Genomic DNA, 25,156 nt, shown 5'->3' with positions numbered 1-25,156 from the left:
AATCTCCCCATTGTGGGAGGGGCAGAGACACAAATTACTGGGGGAAATCTCCCCATTGTGGGAGGGGCAGAGACACAAACTACTGGGGGAAATCTCCCCATTGTGGGAGGGGCAGAGACACAAACTACTGGGGGAAATCTCCCCATTGTGGGAGGGGCAGAGACACAAACTAGAGCAGGAAATCTCCCCATTGTGGGAGGGGCAGAGACAACTATTGCAGGGAAATCTCCCCATTGTGGGAGGGGCAGAAACACAACTACTGCAGGAAATCTCCCCATTGTGGAAGGGGCAGAGACACAAACTACTCGCCCCACTGTGGGAGGGGCAGGCCAAAAACCCATGTGTCATTTCATATGGAGGATTGTATTCCTGGAAGGAAGCAGTAGGTGACCCCGGTTGATGCCTGTACAAAGGTGGCGCCCTCAGATGAAGGCGTTGTCAGGTGGAGTATTGTGATCTCGGTAATAAATACCTGGAAGTGTTAACATTCACCCATTACTTCACAGGAATGATGTAGCAGATAACAGGTTCACTCTAAACCCACACGTTTCACCCAACTTTATTATATTCATTTTATTGTAGCTAATGCAAGAACTTCACCAGAAATTAAATGACCAAAACCGTATTATGAACTCGCAGTCGTGACTCCGTGTCCATCTGGAAGAACTCCCGTATACCAGGATGGGTATATACTTTGGGTCAGCAGGTCATCTAGTAAAGGTGATGAGATACTCGGGATAGGCCTGGATGTCGTGGAATATCACATACATTACAGGTTTAATCGCATTATCTGTGACGCTGTCATACAGGTCGGTGGGGTTTGCGGCATTCTTAGGAGGGGGGGCAACCATCCCCTGTTTTCCGACACACGATACCCCTGTGACCACACGGCTCAGGTACATGTACTTGCATCTGCTCCCGTCCGGACGGGAGTATGTGTCGTGGGCAGAATAATTGGCCTCCACTGCAAAGTACGTTCCGTTTCCATAACAAGCCGCTGGACAGGGAAACAAAAAGTGTTATTCTCTCTAAGATGCAGAACTTTTCATTATTATTTATAATGGTGACATCACATTTAAAGCCCCCACCCCTTTTAGATTGTAAGCTCCCAGGATCAGGGCCCTCCTAACTCTCTTGTATTGAACTGTATTGTTGCTGTATAGACTCCCTTTATATTGTACAGCGCTGAGCAAACTGTTGGTGCCATAAATCCTGTATAATAATAATATCAAGGCTTTTTTTCTCAGAGAATAGGTGCAGGAACTCCTCCTTCTTAGTCATTGCTTGTCTCTGCCCCCCCTACACACCTCCAAGCACTGTCCCGTGGTTCCACCCCCTACCCACCTCCGAGCACCATCCCTTGGTTCCACCCCCTACCCACCTCCAAGCACCGTCCCTTGGTTCCACCCCCTACCCACCTCCAAGCACCGTCCCTTGGTTCCACCCCCTAGCCAACTCTGAGCACCATCCCTTGACCATCCCTTGGTTCCACTTGCTACCCACCTCTGAGCACCATCCCTTAGTTCCACCCCTTACCCACCTCTGAGCACTGTCCCTTTGTTCCACCCCCTAGCCACCTCCGAGAACCATCCCTTGGTTTAACCCTCTACCCACCTCTGAGCACCATCCCTTGGTTCCACCCCTTACCCATCTCTGGGCACCATCCCTTGGTTCCACCCGCTACCCACCTCTAAGCAACGTCCCTTGATTCCATCCCATACCCAGTTCTGAGCTCCGTCCCTTGGTTCCACCCACTACCAACCTATGAGCACTGTCCCTTGGTTCCACCCTCTCCCCACCTCTGAGCACCGTCCCATGGTTCCACCCTCTCCCCACCTCTGAGCACCGTTCCTTGGTTCCACCCCCTACCCACATCCCAGTACTGTTCCTTTTAGTGGGAAGTGGGAGGAATTATGCCCCATTGTTGGTATAAGTGGCAAGAGTGAAGCCTCAAAGGCTGGATAAAGACAAGCCAAGGGCTGCAGCTTGGAGACCACTGCTCTACATGATCACAGGGGCCCCTGCCAGAGGTATCATCAGATGTGGTCACTCACCATTCTTTCCAGCGTAGCTCCTGTTAAATCCATTGTTGTTCACACTGCTCACAGTATTGGGGTCCAAGCCATGGAAGAGCTGCTTCTCGTTAGTGGTGGAGCCATTCTTGTCATCGATACTTTGCTTCTTTATCTGGTAGTTTATCCACAGGTGGCGGTTCTGGACCTTCTCGATCTGCTCAGACACAAACGTCATCACGGGCCAAAAGGATCGTAAACAAAAATTAATGAGATCTTCTCACAGAATAAAAGAAATATTCACTAAATAGGACCAAAAATGTCCTAAAACATTACGAGTCCCACAAAAAAATCGTCCAATCATTCGGTCCCCCCCCCTCATAATGTACAGTGTACCCCCAAACCCCTGTTACATCATCCATCTCCAATGGCTACTTGAAAAACATCAAAAAGATTGATTACCTTGATAATTCGCATTTGGCAAGATTTCCTGAATTGGGTCTCTACATCTGTGTATTCCGGACTCCCAGCACCTAACGGGACCACCTTCATATTTTCATTCTGCATTGGAGCCCAGTGTGAGGGGACGTCTAATTTTCCTGCAATGGAAACACTCAGCAGTGATATCTGTCATCTGCTTACAGACGCTCGTTGTATAATAATGTCCATTGTGTGCCCTATACCATATACTACAAGTCGCCTTATGGTTGCAAGAAGGTGAGGCTACAACTCTAGAAAATAAAGCGCCACCTTATACAGTGAGGGACAGAAGTATTTGAACCCCCTGCGATTCTGCAGGTTCTCCCACTTCTCCATCATGGAGGGTCTGACATTCACATTGCAGGGGATTCCCACTCTGAGGACAGAATTCAGGAGATCACATTGTATGATTTGTAAAGAATGTATTTGTCTTGCACGGCTGAACAGAAGTATTTGAACCCCTGAGAAGATCCATGTTAATATTTGGTACAGAAGCCTTTGTCTGCAATTACAGAGGTCAGACGTTTCCTGTAGTCCTTGGCCAGGTTTGCACTGCAACAGGGATTTTGGCCGACTCCTCCACACCGATCTCCTCTAGATCTGTCAGTTTCGGGGCTGTCGCTGAGCAACACGGAGTTTCAGCTCCCTCCAAAGATGTTCTATTGGATTTAGGTGTGGAGACTGGCTAGGCCACTCCAGAACCTTGATATGCTTCTTACGGAGCCACTCCTTGGTTCTCCTGGCTGTGTGCTTCGGGTCGTTGTCATGTTGGAAGACCCAGCCACGACCCGTCTTCAATGCTCTGACTGAGGGAAGGAGGTTGTTGCTGAAAATCTCACAATAAATGGCCCCATTCATCCTCTCCTTAATACAGTGCAGTCGTCCTGTCCCCTTCGCAGAAAAGCACCCCCAAAGCATGATGATACCACCCCCATGCTTCACAGTAGGGATGGTGTTCTTGGGATGCAACTCATCCTTCTTTTTCCTCCAAACACGACGAGTGAAGTTTAGACCAAAAGGTTCTCCTTTGGTCTCATCTGACCACATGACTTTCTCCCATGCCTCCTCTGGATCATCCAGATGGTCATTGGCAGACTTCAGACAGACCTGGACATGTGATGACTGGAGCAGGGGAACCTTCAGACGGGCCTGGACATGTAATGACTTGAGCAGGGGAACCTTCAGACGGGCCTGGACATGTGATGACTGGAGCAGGGGAACCTTCAGATGGGCCTGGACATGTGATGACTGGAGCAGGGGAACCTTCAGACGGGCCTGGACATGTGATGACTGGAGCAGGGGAACCTTCAGACGGGCCTGGACATGTGATGACTTGAGCAGGGGAACCTTCCGTGCAATGCATGATTGGAAACCATGACGGCGTAGTGTTCTACCGACAGTGACCTTTGAAACTGTGGCCCCAGCTCTCTTCATGTCATTGACCAGCTCTTCCCTTGTAGTTCTGGGCTGATTCCTCACCTTTCTTATCATCAGTGATCCCCCACGAGGTGACATCTTGCATGGAGCCCCAGTCCGAGGGAGACTGACAGTCGTCTTTAGCCTCTTCCATTTTCTGACAATTGCTCCAACAGTTGATCTATTTTCACCAAGCTGCTTGGCAATTGCTCTTTCCAGCCTTGTGGAGGTCCACAATTTTGTCTCTGGTGTCTTTTGACAGCTCTTTGGTCTTGCCCATGGTAGTAGTTGGCGTCTGACTGACTGTGGGGTGGACAGGTGTCTTTAAAGAGCTCAGACAGGTGCTACTAAGTGAGATGAATGAGTGGAGTAGAGGTGGAGTTTTTAAAGGCACAGTAACAAGTCTTTGAGAGCCAGAATTCTTGCTGTTTCTTAGGGGTTCAAATACTTCTGTTCAGCCGTGCGAGACAAATACATTCTTTACAAATCATACAATGTGATCTCCTGAATTCTGTCCTCAGAGTGGGAATCCCCTGCAATGTGAATGTCAGACCCTCCATGATGGAGAAGTGGGAGAACTTGCAAAATCGCAGGGGGTTCAAATACTTCTGTTCCTCACTGTAGTTCATTCATTCCAGGCCTGGACTGGCCATACAGTACATAAGAGGCTTGCCTGGTGGGCTGGGGCCACCTGGATAGGAGGGGCAGCGGGCGGCATATAGAGTAACCGATCCGTCCATTTCTCTCCTGCAGCCACTGAATGCCGGCTTCTCCTCCTCTCCCTCCTGCAGGCATCAGGAAGGAACAGAGAAAAGAGATTGAAGCCTCAGCAGCACAGAATGAATAGACAAGAAGAGCTCTGTACAGAGGCTTCCCCTTCATTCACAAACTGAAGCATAGTAAGCGCAGTTTAGTGAATGAACACAATTTACTATGCTTCAGTTATGAATGGACACAGTCAGTGATGTAAATGATACATTTACTGACCCCTTCCCCGCTCTTCATACTGACAGATCCCCCAAAGCAGCAGGCTGGAGAGGGGAGCAAGTAACCCAGCAATTTTATTTTTTTATTATTTTTTATCATTATATTTTATATATTTGTTTTTTTACAATTTTATTTATTTTGTAAAAAATTTTTGTTTGGGGAGATATCAGGGGTCTAAGCAGACTCCTGACATCTCACCTTTGAAACAAAGAAATGAGATTGAAGACACAGTCCTCAATCTCCCTCTCTGAAGCCTCAGCAGCACAGAATGAATGGACAGGAAGAGCTCTGTACAGAGGCTTCAACCTTCATTCACAAACGGAAGCATAGTAAATGCAGTTTAGTGAATGAACACAATTTACTATGCTTCAGTTATGAATGGACAGAGTCAGTGATCGGTCCCTATCACTGAATGGACACAATATACTATGCTTCATTTATGAATGGACTGAGTCAGTGATGTAAATGATACATTTACTGGCTCATTCCCCAATTTTCATCCTGACAGATCCCCCACAGCGGCCAGCTGGAGAGGGGAGCAGGGAACCCAGCAATGCTGCGGGGAATGAAAAAGAGGTTGGCCGATGGGGGAGTACATAGGAGCCCGGGCAGCAGGAGGTGAATAGGAGGGGCGGTGGGCATGGCATGTAGAGGAACCAATCCCTCCATTTTTAATGAATGCCAGCTTCTCCTCCACTCCCTCCTGCAGGCATTCAGCGGCTTCAGGAGGGAGAGAAGGAGATGCTGGCATTCTGCGGCTGCAGGAGAGAAAAAGAGGGATCGGTTCCTCTACATGCCATGCCCACCGCCCCTCCTATTCACCTCCTGCTGCCCGGGCTCCTATGTACTCTCCCGGTGGCCATCATTTCCTGGGCCCTTCCCTTTCTGAATGTACAGTCAGTGATTGGTACCGATCACTGACTCTGTCCATTCATAACTGAAGCATAGTAAACTGTGATCATTCATAAACTGCATTTACTATGCTTCAGTTTGGGACTGAAGGGGAAGCCTCTGTACAGAGCTAATCCTGTCCATTCATTCTTTGCTGCTGAGACTTCAGAGAAGGAGAGTGAGGACTGTGTTCAAAATCTCATTTCTTTGTTTTAAAGGTGAGACATTGGGAGTCTGCTTAGACCAGCAATGGGCAAACTACGGCCCGGCGGACCTTTTAATCCGGCCTGCGGAGCTAGGCTCCCGCTAGGCTCCTCTCACAGTCCGCCCTGAAGACCGGTGTAGCATGAAAATCTGTCTCCTATGAGGATCTGTCCCCCTCGACGTATCTGCACATGTGCCGGAGATCGCCGATCGGCTGCTAATGCCTGAAACTGGCACATGCGCAGATACGTCGAGGGGGACAGATCCTCATAGGAGACAGATTTTCATGCTACACCGGAACGGCGAGGGAACACGGCGAGAGGAACGCACGGAGCAAAGGTAAGTGAATTGACACAGGGGGGACTTGGGGACTTAATATGGGGGATGAATTAATATGGGGAATGAATTACTATATGGGAGATGAATTACTATAGGGGGGATGAATTACTATGGGGGATGAATTACTATGTGGGATGAATTACTATATGGGGGATGAATTACTATATGGGGGATGAATTACTATAGGGGGGATGAATTACTAGGGGGGATGAATTACTATGGGGGATGAATTACTATGGGGGATGAATTACTATGGGGGATGAATTACTAGGGGGGATGAATTACTATAGGGGGGATGAATTACTATATGGGGGGATGAATTACTATGGGGGATGAATTACTATATGGGGGATGAATTACTATGGGGGATTAATTACTATATGGGGGATGAATTACTATAGGGGGGATGAATTACTATATGGGGGATGAATTACTATATGGGGGATGAATTACTATGGGGGATGAATTACTATATGGGGGATGAATTACTATATGGGGGATGAATTACTATGGGGGATGAATTACTATATGGGGGATGAATTACTATAGGGGGGATGAATTACTATATGGGGGGATGAATTACTATATGGGGGATGAATTACTATATGGGGGGATGAATTACTATGGGGGATGAATTACTATATGGGGGATGAATTACTATATGGGGGATGAATTACTATGGGGGATGAATTACTATGGGGGATGAATTACTATATGGGGGATGAATTACTATGGGGGATGAATTACTATGGAGGATGAATTACTATATGGCGGATGAATTACTATGGGGGATGAATTACTATATGGGGGATGAATTACTATATGGGGGATGAATTACTATGGGGGATGAATTACTATGGGGGATGAATTACTATATGGGGGATGAATTACTATGGGGGATGAATTACTATATGGGGGATGAATTACTATATGGGGGATGAATTACTATGGGGGATGAATTACTATATGGGGGATTAATTACTATGCTTACTATGGGGGAATATTACTATACTTACTATGGATGACACATACACATCATTCATCTACTCTTGGTCCGGCCCCCGGGTCCAATATATGAACCCATTGCGGCCGTCAAGTCAAAAAGTTTGCCCACCCCTGGCTTAGACCCTTAATATCTCCCCAAAGCCCCCTCAACGGGGACTCCAAAAAAAAAAGAAATGTAATATATATATATATATATATATATATATAAAATTGTAAAAAAAAAATAAAGAAAATATAATTGTAAAAAAATTACATACAAATACAAAACTACTGGCATCCAGTCACTGGGCCCCAGTCTAAAATGCCTTTTTGTCCCACTCTGGGCCTGAGCTCCTCTGTAACAGTTGGGAGCTACACGGTGTCACTGACATGGCCTGCGTTTGCAGGAATGTATTTGGGGGGGGGGTCCACCACACAAAGGCCAGGGCTCATATAATTAAGTGTTCTTGCAGGAACACTTATTGTTATCTCACAAATATATTCTTATTATAGCCAAATTTACCCCCCTAACTCCTCCCACAGTTTTTACACTACATAGACAGTAATATATCAAAACGTGCGGATTGTTCCCGATCGGATTGCTATTACTTTGTGGAACATTTCGCCGAATGGTTCACGAAATATCGCGGTTTTTGTGGTGAAATTTTCCCATAGGAATGAATGGAGCAACTAGAGTGGGAGCTGACAAAGCTACAGTGTGGAAGGAAAAATCAGGACATGATTTCTAAACTGCCATCACTCTGTCATTTTCAACCCTGCTTACACAAATCTTATATCTTATATTATTATTATTACAGCCAAATTTACCCCCCTAACTCCTCCCACATTTACCCCCCTAACTCCTCCCACATTTACCCCCCTAACTTCTCCCACAGTTTTTACACTACATAGACAGTAATATACCGAAACGTGCGGATTGTTCCCGATTGGTCTGCTATTACTTTGTGGAACGTTTCGCCGAATGGTTCACGAAATGTCGCCGTTTTTGTGGTGAAATTGGTCCCATAGGAATAGATGGCGGAACGTTCAAAACTAGAGTGTGAGCTGAAAAATCAGGACATGATTTGTAAACTGCCATCACTCCCTCATTTTCAAGCCCACCTACACAAATCGTATATCAAAACGTTCAGCTATCCCGGCTGCCACTAAAAATGTCCACGGCTAAGCCATAGTCCTGATAGTTTTCACAATATGACCATTTGTTTCCAACTCACGCCGCCCATTGACATTCATTGAATCTTCACTCTAGACACCTGAAATTTCAAGGGCCATTTTAAAACTGCGACTGTGCCTTCATTTTTAATATTTCAGAGACATACCATGCATCAAAATGTAGGTCTGGGTCTTGTGATTCTCACAATATAAAGCTCTTCGCTGTAGGATTTATACTTTTAAAACTACAACCGTTTGAAGATGGCAATCGCCAGTGAAGTGAGCAAGTTGGAGCAGTTTGTTTATAAAAGCTCCTCTCAGCTTGCTGTGCAGAGTAATTAAGGTATTTGGATTGAATTGCATGCTGAGCACATAATGAGATGGATGGATGATAGATAGATAGATAGATAGATAGATAGATAGATAGATAGATAATAGATAGATAGATAGATAGATAGATAGATAGATAGATAATAGATAGATAGATAGATAATAGATAGATAGATAGATAGATAATAGATAGATAGATAGATAGATAGATAGATAGATAGATAGATAGATAGATAGATAGATAATAGATAGATAATAGATAGATAGATAATAGATAGATAGATAGATAGATAGATAGATAGATAATAGATAGATAGATAGATAGATAGATAGATAGATAGATAGATAGATAGATAATAGATAGATAGATAGATAGATAGATAGATAGATAGATAATAGATAGATAGATAGATAGATAGATAGATAGATAGATAGATAATAGATAGATAGATAGATAGATAGATAGATAGATAGATAGATAGATAGATAATAGATAGATAGATAATAGATAGATAGATAATAGATAGATAATAGATAGATAGATAGATAGATAGATAGATAGATAGATAGATAGATAGATAATAGATAGATAGATAATAGATAGATAGATAATAGATAGATGATAGATAGATAGATAGATAGATAGATAGATAGATAATAGATAGATAGATAATAGATAGATAGATAGATAGATAGATAGATAATAGATAGATAGATAGATAGATAGATAATAGATAGATAGATAGATAATAGATAGATAGATAGATAGATAGATAGATAATAGATAGATAGATAGATAGATAGATAGATAGATAGATAGATAGATAGATAGATAATAGATAGATAGATAGATAGATAGATAGATAGATAATAGATAGATAGATAATAGATAGATAGATAATAGATAGATAGATAGATAGATAGATAGATAATAGATAGATAGATAGATAGATAGATAATAGATAGATAGATAGATAATAGATAGATAGATAGATAGATAGATAGATAATAGATAGATAGATAGATAGATAGATAGATAGATAGATAGATAATAGATAGATAGATAGATAGATAGATAGATAGATAATAGATAATAGATAGATAGATAATAGATAGATAGATAATAGATAGATAGATAGATAGATAGATAGATAATAGATAGATAGATAGATAGATAGATAGATAGATAGATAGATAATAGATAAATAGATAGATAGATAGATAGATAGATAGATAGATAGATAATAGATAGATAGATAGATAGATAGATAGATAGATAGATAATAGATAGATAGATAGATAGATAGATAGATAGATAGATAATAGATAGATAGATAGATAGATAGATAGATAGATAATAGATAGATAGATAGATAGATAGATAGATAGATAGATAATAGATAGATAGATAGATAGATAGATAATAGATAGATAGATAGATAGATAGATAGATAGATAGATAGATAATAGATAGATAGATAGATAGATAGATAGATAGATAGATAGATAGATAATAGATAGATAGATAGATAGATAGATAGATAGATAGATAATAGGTAGATAGATAGATAGATAGATAGATAGATAGATAGATAATAGATAGATAGATAGATAATAGATAGATAGATAGATAGATAATAGATAATAGATAGATAGATAATAGATAGATAGATAGATAATAGATAGATAGATAGATAGATAGATAGATAGATAGATAGATAGATAGATAGATAGATAATAGATAGATAGATAGATAGATAGATAATAGATAGATAATAGATAGATAGATAATAGATAGATAGATAGATAATAGATAGATAGATAGATAGATAGATAGATAGATAGATAGATAGATAGATAGATAATAGATAAATGGATAGATAGATAATAGATAGATAGATAGATAGATAGATAGATAGATAGATAATAGGTAGATAGATAGATAGATAGATAGATAGATAGATAATAGATAGATAGATAGATAATAGATAGATAGATAGATAGATAATAGATAATAGATAGATAGATAGATAGATAGATAGATAGATAATAGATAATAGATAGATAGATAATAGATAGATAGATAGATAGATAGATAGATAGATAATAGATAGATAGATAGATAGATAATAGATAATAGATAGATAGATAATAGATAGATAGATAGATAGATAGATAGATAGATAGATAGATAGATAGATAGATAGATAGATAATAGATAGATAATAGATAGATAGATAGATAGATAGATAGATAGATAGATAGATAGATAGATAGATAATAGATAGATAGATAATAGATAGATAGATAATAGATAGATAGATAGATAGATAGATAGATAATAGATAGATAGATAATAGATAGATAGATAGATAGATAATATATAGATAGATAGATAGATATATAGATAATAGATAGATAGATAGATAGATAGATAGATAGATAGATAGATAGATAGATAGATAGATAATAGATAATAGATAGATAATAGATAGATAGATAGATAGATAGATAGATAGATAGATAGATAGATAGATAATAGATAGATAGATAATAGATAGATAGATAGATAGATAGATAGATAGATAGATAGATAGATAATAGATAGATAGATAATATATAGATAGATAGATAGATAGATAATATATAGATAGATAGATAGATATATAGATAATAGATAGATAGATAGATAGATAATAGATAGATAATAGATAGATAGATAATAGATAGATAGATAGATAATAGATAGATAGATAGATAATAGATAGATAGATAATAGATAGATAGATAGATAGATAATAGATAGATAGATAGATTATAGATAGATAATAGATAGATAATAGATAGATAGATAGATAGATTGATTGATAGATTATAGATTAGTTTCCTTCTCTGTTTCCGTTGTGTATGTGACCAGTGACTGAGGAAGGACACAAAAGTAGAACTCAGGAGATGGTCAGTCCAGTGGGTTGCCAGTGCCTGGGGCGCTCTCCCGGGTAGGGAGGAGTTCGGATGTGTTTGGTTCACACATGAGTCTAGGCACCAATGGCATCCCACAGCCACACGTATGGAAGGAGCATTCTGCAGGCCAGGGATTGCCACCACTGCCTAGGATTGGCTGTCAGTTTTGACAACTTAGCAGCACCCATAATGGCATAGCGTGGGTTGCCAGCACCTTGGGCAAGGCAAGTATTGCGCCCCCTAACTCAAGGGCGCAATATTTTTACCTGTGTGGCCCTGCCCATGCTACATCACTGAGTCCAACTAAGGAGCCACAGTCATTACTAAATACCATGGAAAGATCATAGTAACAAACAAACCCTCATGATCTTGTCCTTTAGGTGGATTGGCCGCCCAGCTCCCGGGATTTTCCAGCCATGTAATGCCCCATATCTGATATAAAATGTTATTTACCGTGTTTAGAATTGCGTTGAATCTTCACGGTGTTCCCTCCGGGATCTTTTGCACTTTTCAGTTCTACAATCACTGTGTATTTCACCCCGTTAATATCGATACGTATACTTTGTCTGTCCTCAGTCTTGGCCTTCTCCAGCTCCATGTTTGTCATTTTGTCGAATGGAACAAAGTTGGTTCCATTGAGGTATCCCCATTCCACCAGATTACTGCACAGCTCCGCCTCCCGCTCTCTCGTCTTCTTATCTCGCACACTCTTTACCATGTCTTGGATTTTATTGCTGACCTCCAGGACATCCCTGGACAGGCCCAGCACTTTGACCGTGTAATTGGGGACATCAATAATCAGACTAACTTGGTAGGTCTTCTGAAGCTGGAATAAGGCCTCCTGATCCTTGTCATTGAACTCCTGGATCCAGTCATCTGTGATGATGTTCTCGTGCTGCTCCTTCATTATCAGATCATGGAGCCAGTCTTTTGTCTGCTTCACGGCACCCCGACTTTCCGCGCACAGCTGGAAAATAGCCGGCTCGATGTTTTCTCTTAATTCAAAAACCTTGAGATCCTGCGAGTCTCCGGTGTTCCACCCCATGAAGTTCAATACAGCTGTGTAGGAGAAAAGAGGATAAACAGTCTGTGCAGTCTGGATGAGAGCCCCCCTAACTGCTTCCCCCTCATACGTCAACCACCTTTGCTATACACGTCTTCCATTCTGCCGAGGTCCAAGCCACTGTGCACCGGCAACTTCCCCCAAACCCAGGGATAAAATACCAACACTGAGCCAGTGGAAATATCTCCCTATGTCTTCCCGACCTATGACAACACAGATCCCATGGCTAAGCACAGGGGCCACATGGGAATCATATCTGATATTTGTCATTTTGAATCTTTCTGCTGGTGCTACGAATGTATACATAGCCATTATCTTGCTAATTTCTGCCCCAACATCCAGTGTTATATAAAACCAACGGCCATGACTCCATACTCATACTCCTTGACCTTTCTGCTGCCTTTGACACAGTCGACCACCCGCTCCTCCTCAGTAAACTCCACTCCATCGGCCTCCATGACTCTGCTCTCTCCTGGCTCTCCTCTTACCTTTCTCAGCGCACTTTCAGTGTCACATACAACTCCTCCTCCTCCGCTTCCTCTTTCTGTTGGGGTCCCCCCAAGGTTCTGTTCTTGAGCCCCTCCTTTTCTCTCTCTACACCTCCTCCCTGGGTCAACTGATCACCTCCCATGGCTTCCAATACCACCTCTATGCTGATGACACCCAGATCTATGTCTCCACTCCCCAGCTCACCCCCTCCATCTCCTCACGTATCACAAATCTACTAAACAACATATCAGCATGGATGTCACATCACTACCGCAAACTCAATCTTTCAAAAACTGAGCTTGTAATATTACCTCCCCCCCCCCGATCCCCCACTCATGACTTTACATTAAGATCACCAGCACAACCATTGGTCCTTCCCCTCATGCCAGGGTGCAAGGCGTAATCCTAGACTCTGACCTCTCCTTTGGGCCCCACATCCAATCACCGGCTAAATCCTGCTGCCTCAACCCTCGTAACATTTCCAAAATCCGCCCCTTCCTGACCAATGACACCACAAAACAACTTATCCATGCCTTGTTATATCCCGCCTCCATCTCTGCAACTCCCTCCTCACTGGTCTATCGTTACACAGGCCACGCCCCCTTCAGTCTATTATGAATGCTGCTGCTAGACTCATACACCTTACCAACCAATCAGTGACTGCTGCCCCTCTCTGCCAATCCCTCCACTGACCTCCATTCAGTGTCCTCCACCCCTCTCTGCCAATCCCTCCACTGGCCTCCATTCAGTGTCCTCCTACCCTCTCTGCCAATCCCTCCACTGACCTCCATCCCTCTCTGCCAATCCCTCCACTGGCCTCCACTCAGTGTCCTCCACCCCTCCCTGCCAATCCCTCCACTGGCCTTCATTCAGTGTCCTCCACCCCTCTCTGCCAATCCCTCCACTGGCCTGCACTCAGTGTCCTCCACCCCCCTCTGCCAATCCCTCCACTGGCCTCCACTCAGTGTCCTCCACTCCTCTCTGCCAATCCCTCCACTGGCCTCCACTAACCCAACGTATAAAATTCAAAATACTAACCACAGCTTACAAAGCCATCCACAACACTGCCCCCAGCTACATCACCAACCTCATCCACAGATACTGCCCAAATCACCCGCTCCGCTCCTCCCATGATATCCTCCTCTCTAGCTCCCTCATCACCTCCTCCCACACTCGCCTCCAGGACTTCTCCAGAGCCTATCCCATCCTCTGGAACTTCCTACCACAGCATGTCAGGTCACCCCCCACCCTGTCTGCCTTTAGGCGATCTTTGAGAACGCAATTCTTCAGGAAAGCCTATCCCACCCCCACCTAAGAACTGTACTTGAATCACCTCCGCCAAGATCATCCTGCGCAGCTATCACCTTTTGTATCACCTCCCCCTTCCTTTAGATTGTAAGCTCCACGAGCCGGGCCCTCCTATTCCTTCTGTACTGAAATGTATTGTAATTGTACCGCCCCCCTTATATTGTAAAGTGCTGCGCAAACTGTTGGTGCCATAAATCCTGTATAATAATAATAATAATAACTTTTCTCTAGGAACTGACTCACAACCTGTTCAATGAGACCTATGGATGAATGACCGTGGGATTACTGTGCTTGATTGACCAGCAAACTTGCCTGACCTGAACCCCATAGAGAATCTATGGGGCATTGCCAAGAGAAAGATGAGAGACAGGAGACTGAACAATGCAGAAGAGCTGAAGGCCGCTATTGAAGCATCCTGGTCTTCCATAACACCTCAGCAGTGCCACAGGCTGATAGCTTCCATGCCACGCCCCATTGAGGCAGTAATTGCTGCAAAAGGGGCCCCAACCAAGTACTGAGTACATATGCAGCTTCTACTTCTCAGAGGTGCGATATTGTTCTATGTACAATCCGTGTTTTATTGATTGCATGGAATATTCTCATTTTCTGAGATTGTGGATTTGGGGTTTTCATGAGCTGTAAGCCATAATCCTCACAATGACGACAAATCACGGCTGGAACTATCTTGCTTTGCATGGAATGAGTCTCATATATTAGTTTCACCTTTTAAGTTGCTGCACTGAAATCAATCAACTTTTGCACCGTATTCTAATTGTTTGAGTTTCACCTGTATATGTTTCTCTCTTTTATGTCCTCAGAGAGATCACTTTCGGAGGTAGCAGAGGTTGATGGGCATGCGATCTGCAGGTTCCATCCTCCACTGGAAGTCCATAGGCATGCAGGCAGACCTATAGCATGAAAGACCCAGCCACTGCGGTGAGCACTACTGTAATTGCTACGGCACTTCACCTGGGGTGGTCCTGCATCTCCAGCCGTCTGCCTGTGTTAGCAGCCCTGGGGCTCCTACAGCCACTTGGTTGTGCTACCAGCCCTGAGATCCCTCCAGCTGTTCCCCCATGTTATCACACCTAGCCTGGACTTGACTGTGAGAGGAGCAGCGCAAGTAGCTGTTTATGTACTGTACGGTCTACTGCCATTCTCATCCTGTCTGCGTTGATAACACTGTTCAACAAATTTTTATTTTTTGCCAGTTTTGGAAACAAAAGGATCCATTTCTTAATGAATTTCACATTCTGAGTTCAAATATAACAATGAAATTTGTCAATTGGCTCTAGTTTTTCTGTAAACGGAAAGTTTTCTACTATAGGCGTAATGACTACATACTGTAATGCACAATAATTATATAGATAGATGTCTTTCCACAAATATAAAGCAAGTGATATTGATACATAACAAAGCCTAAATGGCAGAATATATTGCATAGGATTACCAAGAAAAATTATAGCCATAAGCCAAGTTGAATCATTTTAATACTTAGGATTCTCACTAGTTTTGTCTTCAGTTTGTGTCGGTTTTGCTTCTCTTGGCTTTTCTCTTGTATTCGAGGAAAGGGCCATCTCTTACAACTGCACGTGACTACACGCTTCAGGTTCTTCCTCACTTGACTCAACCACGAAGGATTCTGGTGCTTTAGGAATTGGTAGCCCCTCTCCATGAACTGGACGTATTGCCGATGGAATATTTGGATAGTGCACAGATAACTTTTTCTTCTTATTTAGCCCTTTTACAATTGGAGGCACCATACAAAAGTAACAATTACTAACATGATCTGTTGGCTCTCTCCAAATCATTGGCACAGCGAAAGGCATAGATGCCTTTTTTCCATTCAACCATTGCTCCAGTGCCGTCCCACAAGAATTGCAGCATATATGTGGTGCCCGGCTCTTGTCCTGGTCTCCTATCTTGCAGCCAAAATACAAGTTGTAAGCTTTCTTAATCATTCCTGTTATCCTCCTTTTTTGTGAGATAAAAGTTATTTCACCGCAGATATAGCAGAAATTATCTGCTTTATTCACACAAGTTGGAGGCATTACTGAGTAGCCTATATAAGCACAAAACCAAATGTAAAGACGAACTCCAATCAGCTACAGATACTGCAGCTTTTATGCAGTGAAGTGATGCAATTAAAGGCTAATATTGCATCATCTCAGTATACATGACATTTTCTATTGGTCACCAGTATCAATTGCGCAATATGCAGCTGAAGTTGCATCATAATTTTGAATGGCTTACGTCATTAGATGGGGGAATATATCATGGAAACTAGAGCCAATCAACATTTTTTAGGGTCATTTTCGTTTTCAGCACCCCAAAATTATGTAAGATTAGCTAATTTTATGCCCAAAACTTTTTACCTGTTGAACAGTGTAATCCGACTCTGAACCTATCTAGAAAACTTCAAGTTGCAGTCACCCTCTTTCTGATCAGTTGACTCTTCTCCCCCCCCCAGTTCAGTTTTATTGTTTGCTTCTGCCTGCTGTTAGGAAGGGTCCCTGGCAAAGGTGTTTGAAGATAGGACAATTCAGAAAATATACGTCTCCCTGGAAGACTGCTAGGTAGTTTATAGCCAGTGGTGCATGCTGGGAAAGCATATAAATATTCGGGCCGACTTTGTACAAACATTCTTACCACATGGGCAAGAGCCATGAGAGGAAACTGTGTGTTGAAGGCTTGCCTTCTGCCTGGGGGGGCCTACTGCTAGGAGAGTAGCCTGAGTCTGGGGCAGGATTGATGCTTGGATAGCTACTGAAGAGTGTTGGGGAACTGGGTGGAAGCTACTGCCAGTGGACATTGTAGGAAGTTCTGGTGGCTTATAATCCAGGGGGTACGTGGGCTACACCAAAGCTGCTATACAGTGTGAAGAGAACAGAGTGCTCATTCCAGCTTAAAGATTTGTTTTCCTAACTGACTATAAGTAGAGTTTGCATTTTTGGCTGTTTTTGGGTATCCGTAGCACCAACCCCTCTGTCCCTGAGTTTAGGGTCCTAGAATAAACTCTGGTAAACCACCCTAAAGTGATTTCTTTTGCTCCACAAAGAGTCAAGGATTCTGCCCCATGGTGAAATACTGGCCCACTGAGCCATCTTGGGGCCCTTCACCATTGCCTAGGGGTAAGGGGGTGCTGCAGTTGGATCCGGCAACACTTCCCCCCCATTCTGGGCCTTTCCAACTCTGCGTTCAGTGATCCTCAGACAGATCCTCTCTCACTGGGAGTTCTTTGCCTGGACAGGAATGTGTTGTAGCCACTGTAACCCCATTTCTATGGTTCCTGACCAGGGGCGGACTGACCATTTGGAAACTCGGGCACCGCCCGAGGGCCCAGGGTCAGTAGGGGGCCACATGAGATGCCCCTGGTACCTTTTTCATAGGCTTTTTTGAGTTTGGGCAAGGACACAGGGCCCCATGATCCCCTATTGCTTGGGGGCCCCATGAGTTGTCAGTGCGCCCCTGTTCCTGACCATTCTGATGTCTTCACCCCCTTGATCTGCTATGTATTCATTTATTTCAGGTACTTGTATAGTGCCATCAATTTACGCCGTGCTTTACGTATATATTGTACATTCACATCAGTCCCCGCCCCTGAGGAGTGTACAATCTAAGGTCCATAACTCACAATCATCTACTGGGGCCAATTTAGACAGGAGCCAAATAACCTACCAGCATGTCTTTGGAGTGTAGGAGGAAACCCACTCAGGCACAGGGAGAACATGCAAACTCCAAGCAGGTGGTGCAATGGTTGGGATTTGAACCAACGACCCCAGTACTGCCAGGCAAAAGTGCTAACCATTTAGCCACTGTGCTGCCCTGGCTCTAGCTCCTGACCACTCTATCATCCACGTATGACTTTGGCTTGGCTCCTGACCTCAACAGAGTCATTCCAGTTGGTCTCATCCTGCACCACCTTTACCTACTGCGGCAGTAGGCATCTTCCCAACTGCTGGGCCTCACCTGCTCTTCCACACTGATCCCTCGTGTCACTGCTGAGGTCCTAATCTTCCTGCCAAGAACTACCCAGATGACCCCCTCTTGGAGCAACCACCATTGCCACCACCACCACCATGTCATCACCTCTGGGGGGGGTTGGACCAGAGTCACAATGGAAGCCCTCTTCCACCTCCAACCCATGACTGATATGTTCAAAGGCTTTACAAATGTTTTCTCCTTGGACTTTGTGTGATGCCTACCCCACCATATACCAAACCTGTAAATCGACTTGGGAGAGGGAAGGAAGCTGCTCATTGGCCGAGTCTGAAAGGAAGATGTCATACTTTGGGCACCTCGTATCTCGTACTGATTCATTTCCTGAAGAGAAGATCTTTCTATGACACCGGGTACTCACAATTCTTCATCTTAGTGAAGAATCTCTTGTCTTTGGGTAGAGATCCCCCCTCCTTCTTCTTCATGCTGGCGTGGAAATCATTCAGCATTTGCTTCTGGAAGACGACGACTTTCACCATCTGGACAGATTGGGGCGATCTTGCGAAAGCAGCCACCGCTTCCAAAATGGAGTCCGCCACCACCAATGAGGAGACGTTACCCATACCTGCCACACAGAGCACAAGAGTATAGTTTAACAGAAAACTAAAATCAAAAACAAAAATCTCCTGTACTGTAGATTCCCAGTCCTCAGATGTGGACGCTGCATTTGTTTTCTTTTTCTATGCTAAGATAATTTTAGGCAAGAACATAATCCTGCCAGACATGAATGGTGTGCCATTGAATGGTGTCAGCGGGAGGAATGAGGCTATAATAATGGTGTCAGTGGGAGGAATGGTGCCCCCAATAATGGTGTCAGTAGGATTAAACTATGCCCCAATAATGGTGTCAGTGGAAGGAATAGTGCCCCAATAATGGTGTCAGTGGAAGGAATAGTGCCCCAATAATGGTGTCAGTGGGAGGAATAGTGCCCCATTGTTGGTGTCAGTAGGAGGAATAGTGCCCCAACATTGGTGTCAGTGGGAGGAATAGTGCCCCAATAATGGTGTCAGTGGGAGGAATAATGCCCCATTGTTGGTGTCAGTGGGAGGAATAGTGCCCCAATAATGGTGTCAGTGGGAGGAATAATGCCCCATTGTTGGTGTCAGTGGGAGGAATAGTGCCCCAATAATGGTGTCAGTGGGAGGAATAGTGCCCCATTGTTGGTGTCAGTAGGAGGAATAGTGCCCCATCAATGGTGCAAGTGGAAGGAAAAGCGCCCCACCGTTGGTGTCAGTGGGAGGAATAGTGCCCCATCATTGGTTTTAGTGGAGAGAATAGTGCCCCATCATAGGTATCAGGACTAATAGTGCCCATCATTGGTGTCAGGAGGAATAGTGCCCCATCATTGGTGTCAGTGGGAGGAATAGTGCCTCATCATTGATGTCAGTGGGAGGAATAGTGCCCCGTCATTGGTATCAGTGGGAGGAATAGTGCCCCATCATTGGTGTCAGTGGGAGGAATAGTGCCCCATCATTGGTGTCAGTGGGAGGAATAGTGTCCCATCATTGGTGTCAGTGGGAGGAATAATGCCCCATCATTGGTATCAGTGGGAGGAATAGTGCCCTATCATTGGTGTCAGTGGGATGAATAGTGCCCCATCATTGGTATCAGTGGGAGGAATAGTGCCCTATCATTGGTGTCAGTGGGAGGAATAGTGCCCCATCATTGGTATCAGTGGGAGGAATAGTGTCCCATCATTGGTATCAGTGGGAGGAATAGCGCCCCATCATTGGTGTCAGTGGGAGGAATAGTGCCCCATCATTGGTGTCAGTGGGAGGAATAGTGCCCCATCATTGGTATCAGTGGGAGGAATAGTGCCCCATCATTGGTGTCAGTGGGAGGAATAGTGCCCCATCATTGGTATCAGTGGGAGGAATAGTGCCCCATCATTGGTATCAGTGGGAGGAATAGTGTCCCATCATTGGTGTCAGTGGGAGGAATAGTGCCCCATCATTGGTGTCAATGGAAAGAAAAGTGCCCCATTGTTGGTGTCAGTGGGAGGAATAGTGCCCCATCGTTGGTGTCAGTAGGAGGAATAGTGCCCCATCAATGGTGCAAGTGGAAGGAAAAGCGCCCCACCGTTGGTGTCAGTGGGAGGAATAGTGCCCCATCATTGGTTTTAGTGGAGAGAATAGTGCCCCATCATAGGTATCAGGACTAATAGTGCCCATCATTGGTGTCAGGAGGAATAGTGCCCCATCATTGGTGTCAGTGGGAGGAATAGTGCCTCATCATTGATGTCAGTGGGAGGAATAGTGCCCCGTCATTGGTATCAGTGGGAGGAATAGTGCCCCATCATTGGTGTCAGTGGGAGGAATAGTGCCCCATCATTGGTGTCAGTGGGAGGAATAGTGTCCCATCATTGGTGTCAGTGGGAGGAATAATGCCCCATCATTGGTATCAGTGGGAGGAATAGTGCCCTATCATTGGTGTCAGTGGGATGAATAGTGCCCCATCATTGGTATCAGTGGGAGGAATAGTGCCCTATCATTGGTGTCAGTGGGAGGAATAGTGCCCCATCATTGGTATCAGTGGGAGGAATAGTGTCCCATCATTGGTATCAGTGGGAGGAATAGTGCCCCATCATTGGTGTCAGTGGGAGGAATAGTGCCCCATCATTGGTATCAGTGGGAGGAATAGTGCCCCATCATTGGTGTCAGTGGGAGGAATAGTGCCCCATCATTGGTATCAGTGGGAGGAATAGTGCCCCATCATTGGTATCAGTGGGAGGAATAGTGTCCCATCATTGGTGTCAGTGGGAGGAATAGTGCCCCATCATTGGTGTCAATGGAAGGAATAGTGCCCCATTGTTGGTGTCAGTGGGAGGAATAGTGCCCCATCGTTGGTGTCAGTGGGAGGAATAGTGCCCCATCGTTGGTGTCAGTGGGAGGAATAGTGCCCCATTGTTGGTGTCAGTGGGAGGAATAGTGCCCCATTGTTGGTGTCAGTGGGAGGAATAGTGCCCCATCGTTGGTGTCAGTGGGAGGAATAGTGCCCCATCGTTGGTGTCAGTGGGAGGAATAGTGCCCCATCATTGGTGTCAGTGGGAGGAATAGGGCCCCATCATTGGTGTCAGTGGGAGGAATAGTGCCCCATCATTGGTGTCATTGGGAGGAATAGTGTCCCATCATTGGTGTCAGCGGGAGGAATAGTGCCCCATCATTGGTATCAGTAGGGGGAATAGTGCCCCATCATTGGTGTCAGTGGGAGGAATAGTGCCCCATCATTGGTGTCAGTGGGAGGAATAGTGCCCCATCATTGGTGTCAGTGGGAGGAATAGTGCCCCATCATTGGTATCAGTGGGGGAATTGTGCCCCATCATTGGTGTCAGTGGGAGTAATAGTGCCCCATCATTGGTGTCAGTGGGAGGAATAGTGCCCCATTTTTGGTGTCAGTGGGAGGAATAGTGCCCCATCATTGGTGTCAGTGGGAGGAATAGTACCCCATCATTGGTGTCAGTGGGAGGAATAGTGCTCCATCATTGGTGTCAGTGGGAGGAATAGTGCCCCATCATTGGTGTCAGTGGGAGGAATAGTGCCCCATCATTGGTGTCAGTGGGAGGAATAGTGCCCCATCATTGGTGTCAGTGGGAGGAATAGTGCCCCATCATTGGTGTCAGTGGGAGGAATAGTGCCCCATCATTGGTGTCAGTGGGAGGAATAGTGCCCCATCATTGGTGTCAGTGGGAGGAATAGTGCCCCATCATTGGTTTCAGTGGGAGGAATAGCGCCCCATCATTGGTTTCAGTGGGAGGAATAGCGCCCCATCATTGGTGTCAGTGGGAGGAATAGTGCCCCATCATTGGTGTCAGTGGGAGGAATAGTGCCCCATCATTGGTGTCAGTGGGAGGAATAGCGCCCCATCATTGGTGTCAGTGGGAGGAATAGTGCCCCATCATTGATGTGAGGATGAACAATGCCCCAAGGGTTGGATAAAGGTGAGTAAAGGGCCACATTTGTTTTCTTCCACTGAATTAGTAAATGAGCAATCTGCTTCAGCCAAATGGAATGACTGTAATTGGTAGCCAAATGCACCAATCAGCAGCGTTCAGTTCTTTTGTGTGAATGGTGATCAGCTCCAATGGGTGAACCAATCTGATTGTGATCTGGTGAGGGGTCCTTTAGAGATGGCGGTGACCCGGAGCAGGAATACGATACGTGGGAGTATTTATCAGACCACACACCTGTCCCTATGGCGGGGAAGGCCACGGATGTCGCCTGGAGTCGGGCACATTCGGTCAGAGCATCGGTGATGAACGTTTTGATTGCAGTGGCTGAGTTGGTGCCGACCATATGGAGGATCTTCTTGCAGCGAAGATTTCCGTTCTGTGTCACAATGTGATCCTTATTACCCTGAGATCCTGCAGACGGAACAAATCCAATAAATAACCGGCACCGTGGAAGTCTACATTATCCAATCATATTGTCCCAGTATGGAGTCACACTCCGAATGTGAACACCGACCACCAACCACCAGGACACAGAACATACAATTACCGACCAGCTGAACACCGACGGACTCATTTCACAGTGTTGTCAACCAAACAGAACTGGGAATATCAGGTTCAGTCAGATACAGTATAATAGGTCAGCACAGTGGCTTTGTGGTTAGCCTGGTTAGGCTTGGAGGACACTGAATGGAGGCCAGTGGAGGGATTGGCAGAGAGGGGTGGAGGACACTGAGTGGAGACCAGTGGAGAGATTGGCAGAGAGGGGTGGAGGACACTGAATGGAGGCCAGTGGAGAGATTGGCAGAGAGGGGTGGAGGACACTGAATGGAGGCCAGTGGAGGGATTGGCAGAGAGGGGTGGAGGACACTGAATGAAGGCCAGTGGAGGGTTGACAGAGAGGGGTGCAGGACACTGAGTGGAGGCCAGTGAAGGGATTGGCAGAGAGGGGTGGAGGACACTGAGTGGAGGCCAGTGGAGGGATTGGCAAAGAATGGTGGAGGACACTGAATGGGGGCCAGTGGAGGGATTGGCAGAGAGGGGTGGAGGACACTGAATGGAGGCCAGTGGAGGGATTGGCAGAGAGGGGTGGAGGACACTAAGAGGAGATCAGTGGAGGGATTGGCAGAGAGGGGTGGAGGACACTTAATGGAGACCAGTGAAGAGATTGGCAGAGAGGGGTGGAGGACACTAAGAGGAGATCAGTGGAGGGATTGGCTGAGAGGGGTGGAGGACACTGAATGGAGGCCAGTGGAGGGATTGGCAGAGTGGGGTGGAGGACACTGAGTGGAGGCCAGTGGAGGGATTGGCAGAGTGGGGTGGAGGACACTGAGTGGAGGCCAGTGGAGGGATTGGCAGAGAGGGGTGGAGGACACTGAGTGGAGGCCAGTGGAGGAATTGGCAGATTGGGGTGGAGGACACTGAATGGAGGCCAGTGAAGGGATTGGCAGATAGGGGTGGAGGACACTGTGTGGAGGCCAGTGGAGGAATTGGCACAGTGGGGTGGAGGACACTGAATGGAGGCCAGTGGCGGGTTTGGCAGAGAGGGGTGGAGGACACTGAATGGAGGCCAGTGGAGGGATTGGCAGAGAGGGGTGGAGGACACTGAGTGGAGGTCAGTGGAGGGATTGGCAGAGAGGGGTGGAGGACACTGAGTGGAGGTCAGTGGAGGGATTGGCAGAGTGGGGTGGAGGACACGGAGTGGAGGCCAGTGGAGGAATTGGCACAGTGGGGTGGAGGACACTGAATGGAGGCCAGTGGCGGGTTTGGCAGAGAGGGGTGGAGGACACTGAACGGAGGCCAGTGGAGGGATTGGCAAAGTGGGGTGGAGGACACTGAGTAGAGGCCAGTGGAGGGATTGGCAGAGAGGGGTGGAGGACACTGAGTGGAGGCCAGTGGATGGATTGGCAGAGGGGGGTGGAGGACACTGAGTGGAGGGCAGTGGAGGGATTGTCAGAGAGGGGTGGAGGACACTGAGTGGAGGCCAGTGGAGGGATTGGCAGAGGGGGGTGGAGGACACTGAGTGGAGGCCAGTGGAGGGATTGGCAGAGGGGGGTGGAGGACACTGAATGGAGGCCAGTGGAGGGATTGGCAGAGAGGGGTGGAGGACACTGAGTGGAGGCCAGTGGATGGATTGGCAGAGGGGGGTGGAGGACACTGAATGGAGGTTGGTGGAGGGATTGGCAGAGAGGGGTGGCTGATACAGAACGGTTAGTAAGGTGGATGAGTCTGGCAGCAGCATTCATGATAGACTGAAGAGGGGATAGCCTGTGATGAGGTCGGCCAATGAGGAGGGAGTTACAATAGTCAAGAGATAACCAGGGTGTTGACAATGTATTGGCCACGTGGCGAGGTTCAATATCAAAGGTTACGGCGGCATATAGAATTTCGGGGAAAACATTGTCTGATAAGCATAAGCCCCACCCACATGGTCACCTGACCGAAAGAGACAAAAGGACATTACGTGGGATTGAGACCCGGAATACGAAAACAGCAGAGCTCCATTTCAGTCCCATGAAGAGTGAGTCCCGTGAAGACTGAGATTGAGCTCTGCAGTCATGTGTTGTTTTTGTA

General features: G+C 45.5%; 1 protein-coding gene across 1 annotated transcript in view; it reads right to left on the bottom strand.

Annotated features, from left to right (window-relative positions):
• Window positions 1–543: 543 nt before the first annotated feature.
• The window catches only part of LOC149441362 (protein mono-ADP-ribosyltransferase PARP14-like), an 87,710-nt gene continuing 63,097 nt past the window's right edge, over window positions 544–25,156 (bottom strand). Inside the window, exons 12-17 of the mRNA XM_089657428.1 lie at window positions 22,820–22,996; window positions 18,998–19,201; window positions 12,231–12,836; window positions 2,475–2,611; window positions 2,055–2,229; window positions 544–997 (exon numbers count right to left, since the gene is read on the bottom strand). Of these exons, the coding sequence (XP_089513554.1) occupies window positions 708–997; window positions 2,055–2,229; window positions 2,475–2,611; window positions 12,231–12,836; window positions 18,998–19,201; window positions 22,820–22,996 (1,589 nt within the window). The 3' untranslated portion in view covers window positions 544–707. The remainder of the gene's footprint in view (window positions 998–2,054; window positions 2,230–2,474; window positions 2,612–12,230; window positions 12,837–18,997; window positions 19,202–22,819; window positions 22,997–25,156) is intronic.

Source organism: Staurois parvus, unplaced genomic scaffold, assembly GCF_062004578.1.
Source record: "Staurois parvus isolate SC_StPar_1 unplaced genomic scaffold, SC_StPar_1.0 ptg000999l, whole genome shotgun sequence".
NCBI lineage: Eukaryota > Metazoa > Chordata > Amphibia > Anura > Ranidae > Staurois > Staurois parvus.
The sequence above is the reverse complement of the archived record's forward strand: the minus strand, read 5'-3'. Positions and strand labels throughout refer to the sequence as shown.